This window comes from Mastigoproctus giganteus, chromosome 9, assembly GCF_048544385.1.
Source record: "Mastigoproctus giganteus isolate SK-2022 chromosome 9, ASM4854438v1, whole genome shotgun sequence".
Lineage (NCBI taxonomy): Eukaryota > Metazoa > Arthropoda > Arachnida > Uropygi > Thelyphonidae > Mastigoproctus > Mastigoproctus giganteus.
Window position 1 is genome coordinate 182,463,058 of NC_143583.1, and position 12,011 is coordinate 182,475,068.

General features: G+C 34.2%; 1 protein-coding gene across 6 annotated transcripts in view; it reads right to left on the reverse strand.

Annotated features, from left to right (window-relative positions):
• Positions 1-1,464: 1,464 nt before the first annotated feature.
• Not1 (CCR4-NOT transcription complex subunit 1) overlaps positions 1,465-12,011 on the reverse strand; it is a 710,948-nt gene continuing 700,401 nt past the window's right edge. For all 6 annotated transcript variants that reach the window (XM_090381951.1, XM_090381950.1, XM_090381952.1 and 3 more), the window contains 2 exons: positions 8,099-8,233; positions 1,465-1,854 (listed from right to left, as the gene is read on the reverse strand). In XM_090381951.1, coding sequence (XP_090238077.1) covers positions 1,788-1,854; positions 8,099-8,233 — 202 coding nt within the window. In that variant the 3' untranslated portion in view covers positions 1,465-1,787. The remainder of the gene's footprint in view (positions 1,855-8,098; positions 8,234-12,011) is intronic.

Genomic DNA, 12,011 nt, shown 5'->3' on the forward strand with positions numbered 1-12,011 from the left:
ATATCAAATGGATATTGAAGAATTTAAAAGTTCAGATGGATGGTTCCAGAAATTTAACCCTCACCATGGTCTGTCCTTCAAGAAAGTGTGGTGAAAATGCAGCTGTGGACATTGATGCTACAAATTAATGGAAGGAAAATCATTTAAGAAAAACTGACAAAAAATGCAATTAAACAAAATTGTGCTATGACTTGAAAGCAAAAATCAATGCAAAATCAAGATCCTGCAGGCAATGTATTTATGCATTTCAGCATGGGATTAATTTGATGAAAAAGTCTGAAATTTATCTAATTTTATAACTTAAATGAACAAAGTTTTACCAAAACAGATGAGTGCTTGCTAGAAAATCACACTCGAGTCACTTGACCGCAAAATGCTGGGAATTGGGGGGGGGGGTTAAAGAAAGGTGGCTTTATTTCATAGGTTATAATAATACATGATTAGTCTTATTAATTTAGATATTCAAGGTTAAAGGACTTACAAAACTCAGGAGAAACTTATAGCTAAGTATACTAGATAATCACTATGAAAACATCCTGTGGTCACTAATATCGCTTGGGGCCACCATGCCATGTTGGGGTCAGCTTGTCAGAAAAGCCATAAAATAACACGCTGTTTTATGGCTTAATAAATCTACTTGATCACCACTCGCTGATTTTTGTTCATTTCTCATAGACTGGTATTGTGGTTATAATCCTGTAATCTATGTGAGATTGGCAAAAGGGTGTCCATATCAGGAAAAACTTTGAATATTGTAGGACCTTAGAGGAGACTTGATTAAGGTGTTTAAAGCTCTGAGAGGCAAAAGTAAAATGAGAGGATGAATTTTTCATGGTTCTGTGATTCTAGAACTAGGGCCCATAAATTCAAGTTACAGAGGAAGGAGTTTAGACTGGATTGCAGGAAGTTTTATTTTAGCCAGGGAGTTATTAATTACTGTAATAAGTTACCTACATGGGTGGTAGAGGCTGACAGTTTGGGGAAATTCAAAGGTCAGCTGAATAGGTTGTCTATTTCCTTTTCTTTTATCATTTATTTATTTTATTTTATTATTATTCTACTTTTTTTTTTTTTGTTGGTGCAGCATAAGCCTTAGGCTTGCTTGCACCATATGGCCATTACTAATACTAATACACATATCAGATACAGCTCAATGTTCATACACAAAAGATAATTTATTTACATTGTTTAATGTTATGCAAAATATCAGTAAAAATTAATTATGTTAAGTAGTTTCACCAGCATGACTGAGATGCAGCTGTAATGCTATGAAAACAAGGTCTGAAATTACCTTTGAACCAAATTAGAGAAGTATAAGTAAAAGATTACACACTGCACATTCATTAAAATAAATTTATATAAATTCATAAACTGTAGCTTTTCAAGCACTGTTACTGATATATTACTTAACTAAAAGAAAACATTCTTTAAGGCAACGCTATTTATTGAAAATCGATTCCGGTTTAAGTTACAAGATCTACAAGTACATATTCACATCATAAAATAACACTAACAAGTTGAAACATTTACATATTATTACCATAACAAGTTGAAAATTTACATTATTCTTGTAGTTCAGTGAAAATATGTACCTCCCCATCAAACTACCACTGAGGTTGCAATAATAATAACACGTCCATTTAAAAGTTGTCCATATTTGTACATTTAGTGTATTCAGCAACAGTGGATACACTTTAAAAATAGAAGTTACACACTCTGAATATAAAAATCACAGTCAGTCAAGCATGTTCCCCATTGGCTGGACAATATATTTTAAATCAAATGCCTCAGGAATTGGTGCGTTCTGTTGCTGGTTTCTGTTGCATGCATGATCTTGCAACTGATTCAAACAACCTGAAAGAAAAAAAAATTCTTTTTACTAAGAAAGTAAATTATTTTTAAGTATTTCTATTTAAATGCAACATTTATAATTAAAATTTCCAGTAATTCTAACAAACTTTAAATACTTCTTTACCTTTTTTTTTTAATATATGTATAAAGATAGAGATCAAAAAGCTATGGTAATTCAAATTATTTTATCTTTCTAGAAAGTTTATTTGCTACATAATTACAAGTTCAAAACTGCAGGGGAAATAAAAAAATTGACTGAACCTGTAGTATGTGTTATTTTTGAAATGTACTGTATGTGATTTCTGAGGGGATATTATTGATTTGGTGTTTAATGGTTCGGCAGTACCTTTGGACATAGTGCTCCCAAACCAATGAGTCATAGAATTTTTTTTAAGTGCATTATTTTGGTATGTTATTTTTTTTGTAAACTTTTACTTACACTTAGTGGTCTTTTCTATATTCTGCTTTGCTGATAGTTTATTAGCTGGAGAAAGTGGAGTATATGAAAATGCTTTATTGAAATACTTGGAAATGATATTTGTAGCTTTAATTACAGCTGTGAATAAGCCGTTCTTTGAAATGCTAGAATGAAATGAACAACTGTATGGGTAATACTACACTGATGACAGTGAGCAATTTTTCTACTTAAGTAACAGAAGCAAATAATATTTATATGTCCTAAGTGAGCCTGGTTAGGTCAACATTTACTTGTCCTGGTTTGCCTTTACTAGTTTTCTTTAAAAAAAAATTAGAAAAGTGAGAAGCACCTATAGGTGCCCATGTTGATGAGACTTGGTGGATGTGTTACAAAGTGAAGGTGATTTCAAATTATTCCCCCTTCTCTTGTTTATATGCATGAGCCCTTACACAGTATGTAACCTTATTTATTTCCTGCTCTTCCGTGTAAGAATAAATTCTCAATTAACAAAATAAGTATTAATTACCTCTTTCAGGAATGAGTTTTTTTTTGAGGAATTTGGACATTTATAAAGATTGTATAATTATAAATAAATACTTTTAAATACTAATATTTTCCTATTTTGACTTTATAGCTCAATGTCAGAGTGGGATTATTATTAAAAATAAGATAGAATTCAAAAATTAAAAAAAATAAATAAATAAAATAAAATAAAAATAAATAATAATAAATAAAAACTTGTCATAACTTTCCCCCCCCTCTGAAGTAATATTGTCTGTTTATATGAAGAACATTTGAAAAGTTTGTGGCATGAGTATGGTGGGTGTATTTGAGGAGTCTAGTAACATTCAATGCCTCCTGTGGTCTTTCGTCAAAAGGATTTTGATGAATCTTATGCTAAGAAAGCTCCAGGTCCCAATGGTATTTCTTCACGTGTTCTCAAAACCTGTACCCCTGAACTTACTCCTGTTCTTTGCCACCTTTTTTCACTTTCTTATTCCAAAGGTGTTTTTCCTTCTGCTTGGAAATCTATTCATATCCAGCCAGTTCCTAAAAAAGGGTGACAAATCCCTTCCATCCAATTATCATTCAATTGCAATTACTTCTACACTTTCTAAAGTAATGGAGAAATCAATTAACTGCCAACTCTTAAACTACCTTGAAACCTACCATTTGATCAACAATCGCCAGTATGGATTCTGTCGGCGTTGATCCACTGGTGATATTCTGGCTTATGTTACCCATTTATGGATAAATTCAATGGAAAAGTTTGGTGAAACACAAGCAGTTGCTCTTGACATCTGAAAGGCTTTCAATCGTGTTTGGCACAAAGGTCTTCTAAACAAGCTTCCATCTTATGGTTTGCCAACTGTTGGTGTCCCCCAAGGTTCAGTCCTTTCCCCCACTATTTTCCTCTTGTATATTAATGACCCTCTTCCATTGACTGGAAATCCTATCTATAATTTTGCTGATGACAGCATATTGCATTCCACTTTCCAGTTTGAGAAACCTTGCCCTGCTCAATCAGTTTCAACTTCTCGAATATCTGCTATCAATTCCTTACATGCCGATCTCCAGGTAATTCTCCAGTGGGGCAAAGACAACTTACTTGACTTCAATCCTTCTAAAACTAAGTCCTATCTTATATCTCGCAAAAAGGATTCTTTTGCTCTTATGCTTATCTTCGGTGATGCGCCGATTTCTAGGAAAGATGATCGATCTCTTTTGGGGATTACCCTGACTTCTAATTTCTCTTGGCATAAGCACATTACAAATATTGCTTCCTCTGCATCTAAAAAACTTGGTTTTCTCTTTCGCTATCGGCATTACTTTTCTTCCAAACTGTTCACTCTGTACAAATGCAAATCTGCCCTACCATGGAATACTGTACCACATCTGGGGCACAGCCCCCAAAACCTCTCTCAGGATTCTAGATTCCTTCAGAAGAGGGCAGTTAGGTTAATTAATGCCTCCTCGCTAACAGTCTCTCCACTCTGTCTGACAGATGTACTGCTTCTGCTGAATGCCTTTTCTACAGATAATTCCATGGGCACCGTTCTTCTGAACTGGCTTCTATAATTCCCACTCTCTCTTTCAAAACAGTCTGAACATGTGCTACCACCAGCCAACATCCATTTGCTGTCCAACTTCAAACTCACAGAACCAACTTTTCATCTTCCTCGTTTATTCATTCAACTGCCGTTTTCTGGAACAACCTTCCTTCATACGTATTTTCTGAAAATTAGTCTACAGAAGTTCAAGTCTAATGTCAACAAATATCTTCTTTCGTCTTCTTAACCTCCAACCCATGCACAGTACTAAGTACTATGCATGGGTTGGAGGTTAATACCTCTTGTGTTTGGGGTTTTCATAAAAAAAAAATAAAAAAAAGTTCAAAATTAGTGGCTCTTAGTTTTCATACTTTTTTAAATGTGTTCTGTCTTTCTTTAGTAATTCTGGAAGTGATATTTTATTTTTTTCTGGGAATAGTGTGCAAAAAAAAGGTCTCTCAGATGAGGTGCCAGTGTTGCTATTTTCGTCTTCAGCTTTGTGTAAACTAATGCATCATTAATGCCTGTATTGACAGACCACTCAGTGAAACAGTCATTTATTGTTTCAAGGTGAGACTGAATTATATACTTCAGCCTCTGAAGTATGATGAAATATAAATGACAGTCAGAATCAATATAATCACAATAAAATGTTAGCAGTTAGAATTCCATAAAATTGTTAATGATAATTTAACACAAAATTTGTGTTAATTTATCATTAACTTATCATTTAATTAATTTATCATTTTCTGTTTGGTTGCATGAATTTTGAATCACCTTATATTTAATAAAAACTGTCAAAATAAAATTATTTTTAAAAGTGAGGGATCCTTCCAAACGTAATGCAACAACTTGTTAAAAAAAAAAAATCTACGCATGATCATGCATTTGTATTGGAGTGGAGACCTATTTTATAGAGCACATTGTTAGTTTTATTTATTCATATATGCAACATCCAATTTTATACTACAACCAACACAATGCAGTGCAAGAAACTTCTATTAGCTTTTATATGAACAAGTACCAACAGAGTAGATGCTATTTAAAGTGGATTCCAGTTATTTGGGTCACCAATTAATCAGGCAGCCGTTTATTTGGGGCAGGAGATTGTAGCACTCGAGATTACGATTGTCCCCGACCTTATCATGTGGTGTGGTTGGATTTCTGAAGGTCACAACTACAAAACAATTAGCAGTTTCCAGCTTATTGGGCTTTTCTGTTAGTGAAATCTATTACAGGGGATCCTCGTTATCCAAGGATAATTGGTTCCAGAAAATTCCACTTAAAACGGGGACCAATTTTTGTAATGTTTATTATTTAAATAAAACTAAATGCAACTATGCATAATATTTTAAGAATTTAAGATTCTATATCTATATAATATCAGTGTAGATACACCATAGACAACTCTTAAAGAAAAACTATGATAGAAGTGTGAAAAGCATAATTTCATCTATATCTCATATTGTGCTCATCCTACAACAAGTTGCCTACGTATTGCACTACCTCGAATAAGTAATGCTTCACTAATACAGAAGACCATTGTTATGTATCCTCAGTGGGCGCCACCACCCAGACGGCACTGTTTCAAAGCTAGTTCGCTGTTCATCAGTGGGTGAGCAGGTACCCTTGTATTGCAAGTGAAACGTTACTTATTCGAGGTAGTGCAATACATGGGCAACTTGTTGTGAAGGATGAGTAGATATGGTGTATCTACACTGATATTTATATATGATATCGGTGTTTAGATACACCATAGATAACTCTTAAGAAACTACAAAGTAGTTGTTGGCGGCATCATTTGCTCTTTCTCATACTGTGCTCTGCCTTCACGACGAGTTGCCATGATATTGCACTACCTCGAATAAGTAACGCTTCACTGATAGAGAAGACTATTGTTACTTATTCTCAGTTGAGTACCACCACCCAGACAGCACTGTTTCATGGCTATTGGCCAATCATCAGTGGGTGGGCAGGTACCCTGGTATTGCAGACATGACGACCCAGTTGTGAAGTTAATCACACAATATGAGAGATGCCAATAGGTGTAGATGTCAATATTTGCTCTTTCTAAGAAAGAGCAAATGATGCCGCCAACAACTACTTTGTAGTTTCTTAAGAGTTATCTATGGTGTATCTAAACACCGATATCATATATAGATACCAAACTCTTAAAGTATCATGCCTTGTGCATTTATTTATTTTAAATATTGACATCTACACCTATTGGCATCTCTCATATTGTGTGATTAACTTCACAACTGGGTCGTCATGTCTGCAATACCAGGGTACCTGCCCACCCACTGAAGATTGGCCAATAGCCATGAAACAGTGCTGTCTGGGTGGTGGTACTCAACTGAGAATAAGTAACAATAGTCTTCTCTATCAGTGAAGCGTTACTTATTCGAGGTAGTGCAATATCATGGCAACTCGTCGTGAAGGCAGAGCACAATATGAGAAAGAGCAAATGATGCCGCCAACAACTACTTTGTAGTTTCTTAAGAGTTATCTATGGTGTATCTAAACACCGATATCATATATAGATACCAAACTCTTAAAGTATTATGCCTTGTGCATTTATTTATTTTAAATATTGACATCTACACTGATATTATATAGTAATATTTATTATGTACTTGTACATAGTAAAAAATGGATGAAGGAACTGCAAAATGAGAAAATTATTTTATTAGACATTTTTTATTTTATGCTACACAATGTAAGGTTAAGTAAAGTGTATTGAAGTTACACTATTTTTCAGTTGCACGAATAAAGAATGAATCCAGAGTTGTTCGTGTTTTTTTTTTTTTTTTTTTTTTTTGTTGTATTTTTTCAGATAAAATTGTGTCATAGCATTTAGTTATGTCTTTAACTTCGCACTTAACATTTGTTGCACGATCATGAAGAAGATTGTTCTCACAAAAAATATTCAAGTGCTTGGTAAATTTTTTCAAGGGAAAAAGCTTTAATTCTTTAATTTTCAAATCCTCGTAACTGCAGGGATACCGGGGACCCCCTGTATAAACAGAGAGTAAACTCGATCTTATTGAATTTGCGATAATACCGACAGCTGGAATTCTGTGGGTTTTTACGTTATTATGGTGAAATGTGTTTCCCATTTCATGAAATCTTCAATCATATAAAAAACATAAATTTTCAGAATCTTCTCTTCATTTGTATTTTTTAAGCTTCTTAACTTGTTACTCCTTATCTCACTTGCATGTATCGTGTTAGATGCAATTTGTGCGTGCCGTGTTCTTTGTTATTGATTGCTTATCTTTTTTACTTTTTTAAATTTTAACACCACCCCCCCTAAAATGTCAGTGAATAGAAATATCAACTAGTTAGCATGCACATATTACAGTAAGTAGTGATTAAGCTATGCATGTAAGAGTAAATTTATTTTTATTTTGCTAACCTGTGGAAAATATTCTTCCGATTTTCACATATCATTTAATTTTTTAATTGGCAAGACAATAAAGTGTAAATTTGTGCTTAATACATCCTTACTTTTATAGCCTATGGATAACATTCCTCCTATTTTCACTTATTAGAATTAAAATTCAATTCACAAATGTGATCTGATTGTACAGTTAATCAATTGTTACAATTGATACTGTATTTTTAACTATTTACGCAAAACTTCGCATAATTGGGGCAGCTGCTTGACTGGGCCAAAATGCACTAGTCCTGATGTGTCCCAAATAATTGGAACCCACTGTATTTAATAATTATTATCAGTAGCAAAACAAACCACAATATTCACACTGGTACTTACTTTTCAATTTCTGGTGCACATCGTACAAATTCATGGTCCCAAAATTTAAATGTAGGGTTTTTAATCAGTTCAATGAATGTCACCAGTAATCCCCATGGATGAGGTCGATTTACAATCAAGCGTTCCAGTAGTACCCTAAATAAGAAGAAATCAAAGTTTGAAATCATTATTCCGATTTTTATAGCAGTTTTATTTTTGTAGCTATTGATTGAGTGATAATATATTTATATTATTATATAAGACAACTTTATAATCAATACTGAATTAAAAACATTTTACTGCAAAAAAGTAAATGGAAATCACAGGAAGACTTGGGAAAGAAAACTTAAGTATTGAAGGAGTTAGAAAAATCTGTATGGAAATTTATCTATGTTGTTCTTGAATCAGCTATTCAATATTAATTTGAGTGCCACTATTCTTATTTATGATCTTTACCCAGTTTTGAATCCAAGAAAGGGTTCTTAATTTTTCCTTATTTTAATTACAACTGGAATTGTCTTTTCACTATTTATGCTGCACTAACTTCGTCATAATATTCTGGATTTGCTGTTTGATTACTTTTACAAGAAACTAAATTTTGCATTTATGTATCTAAGTCAGTTTTAATGCTTTTGATTCAGCAATGTTAAGAAACATTTCCTGTAATACTGTAATCAATCAATGTCAGACTGGCCACCTGGCAAATGGCAGAAGGAGCTAGTGTGCTAATGGGCTTTCTCTAGTGCAAGGGTGGCTAACGACTTGACTGCGATCTACCAGTCGATCATGACGAATTTTAAATATACAGTCATCCCTCGATTTGTGCACCTTGTGCAATGTAATTTTTGAGATGGTAGATCGCGGCACATTTTGAAGTAAAAATGTAGATTACATCACAAATTACGTAGGCCACTCCTGCTCTAGTGGAAAACAAATGAATATTAAACCTCAAATTATTTTTATAATCAAAACTTCTCTTTACAAATATAATAATAAAACAGTGTTTCTCAACCTTTCCGTTGTTGTGGCACACTTTTAAAGATGCTAAAATTTTGTGGCACACTACAATCATCGTTATACTCATATATAATATATAAAATTTATAAATAATATATTATAATATATATATATATATATTCACAAACTGGAAATTATTTCTGTTGGGTATATTTAATAATACATTTATTATTTGTTTTAAATGCTTTAATGTTCTTTTTTGAATATATATGAATTGCATGAAATTTAAAAGAAAATTTGTAAAATATTAACATAATTATATAAAAACAAACAAATATACAATTATAACATTTTAATCAGTGAGACGGTTGGGTTTGATGGGAAGCACAGTTTTCTAATACGAGAATTTATTGTGAATAGGCTTACTCAGCTCAGCTTCTACAGACTTTAGTCTTTTCTCTCTCTCTCTCTCTCTTTTTTTTGTTTAATCTCATTTAAAGCAGAAAACTGTTTCATACAAGTAGGAAGTGGAAAATGGCAATAAAATTCTAATTGCCTTTTTCGGAAATTCGTGGATATTCACTTCTTTTTGAATTTTTATTCAAAATTTGCTAATATCAGTGTTATTAAAGTGAATTTTCAGTGACAGGTCACTACGGATCTCAGCCAATGCTTCCTCTTACAGATTAAGTTCTAACGTTGGAAAGTTTCTTGTTGCAAATGGGTCTCTTGCCCACAAATATTTTTTGGTATCAAGGGATGGGAAGTAATGCTCAATTTTTGTTTTTAACAGCCTTAATGTTTCGCTTATTACATTAATTATTTTTGTATAATTCATTTTGGAAGTCAAGGGAACATTTCTAAATTTTTTCATTTACATATTTTTTTCATATACTCAACTTTTCTTCAAAGGCAAACAACCTGTCAGTAGAAGTGAGTCAATTTTCCTATGAGCCTTGCATACTGATATTTAATTTATTAAGCTGAACGAATAAATCTGCTAGAAAACTTAATTTACAGCACCAAATTTCATCATTTAAATAATCACAAAATTCTGATTTCTCTAGTGAAAAAAATATGAGCATTTCCTTACGCAACTCATCCATATGCACGAGTACATTTTGTTTGGATAATTACCGAACCACAAGTATACATTATTAAAGAAAAATGATCAGACTCCAGTTCCTCTCTTAATGTTCCGAAATACGTATTTGGTGGTCTAGTTTTGAAATAATTGACCATTTTAACTGCTTGATCAAGTACAAGTTTTAAATCGGGTATGCTACTAGAACTTTAGCATTAGCATTAGTAGAGGCATATGATGCAAGAAAGCAAGCTTATTCAGCATCAGCCAAAAAAAAAAAAAAAAAAAAAAACACACCACTCCCATTTCACCCCTCCATTCGTTCGAAATACCTGTCCAGTTGAGCTTTAAATTTGTTTAGGCTATCAACTTCAACAACAAGTGATGGAAGTTGGTTCCACCAACCAACCATCCGCTGGCCAAAGGCAAATTTCCGCACATCAATCCGACATCCGTCCTTCCTCAATTTGAATTTATGCCCTCTGAGGTGATTATTCTGAGCAAGATGAAGAATCCCATTGGCCTTGAGCATGCTCAAACCATTCAAAGCCTTATACACCTCTATCAGATCACCTCACCGGTGCCTAGTCTCCAGACTCTGTAATTTGCAAAACTTAAGCCTTTCTTCGTAAGAGCAACCCTTTGTTCCATTCACTAATCTTGTTGCCCTTCTCTGTACCCGTTCCAGCAGCTCTACATCCTTCTTGAAATGAGGCCTCCAGACCTGTATACAGTACTCAAGATGTGGCCCAACCATTGCCTTATACAAGGGAATAATCACCTCCTTATCCCTGCTAGAAAAATTCCTGTATATCATTGACAAGACACCATGAGCTACTCTTGCAGCTCGTCTGTCTGCACTGCTCAGAGAACTTCATATCTGCCTGCACAATTACCCCCAGGTCCTTTTCATTCTCCACCACTGTCAGTGTAGTACCGCAGAGTTGATACGTTGCTCTGGGGTTACTGTTTCCCATATGTAGTACTTTACATTTGTCAATGTTAAACTTCATTTGCCACCTCTCAGCCCATCTGTTCAACCTTTCCAGATCCTGTTGCAGCAGCATAGCGTCAGTAGTGTCCTTAACAACCCTGCCAACCTTTGTATCATCTGCAAACTTGGACATTAAACTTGATATCCCATCATCAATATCATTCATAAACACCAAAAACAACAACGGACCCAACACTGAACCCTGAGGAACTCCACTAATAACATTAGTCCACGTTGAGCAGTGTCCATTGATTACCACTCTCTGTCTTCTGCCACTCAACCATCCCCTTATCCATAGCAGCAATTTGCCTCCAATGCCACACTGCTCCAATTTGTGCAGCAGTCTTCCATGTGCAACAGTTTCAAAAGCCTTTCTAAGATCCAAATATATAATATCAAAGTTATTCCCTGCATCCAGTTCTTTTGTGACTACATCATAGTATCCAATCAAATTGGTCAGGCAAGACCTGCCCTTAACAAAACCATGCTGCATCTGAGCTATAACTGAATTCTTGTCTAGATGATCCTGCAGTGCTTCTTTAACCAGTGCCTCCATTAATTTACCTGGAACAGAAGTTAAACTAACAGGTCTATAATTACTTGTGTCAGCCTTTGATCCTCCTTTGTGAATTGGGGTTACATTTGCACATCTCCAGTCTATGGGTACCTCCCCTGAGTCCAAAGAAGCTCTCATAATTATGGCTAGGGGTTTGCTTACTTCCTTTGCTGCCTCCTTTAATATAACTGGATAGATCCCATCCACCCCAGGTGCCTTTTTTATGTTTATCCTCAACAATCTCTCCTCCACTTTCCTCTCAGTTATTACAAAATCATCCAGCTCACTGCCAATGTTTACTTTACCTACATCATTCTCCTTCCTGAATAACTCCTCATGCGTG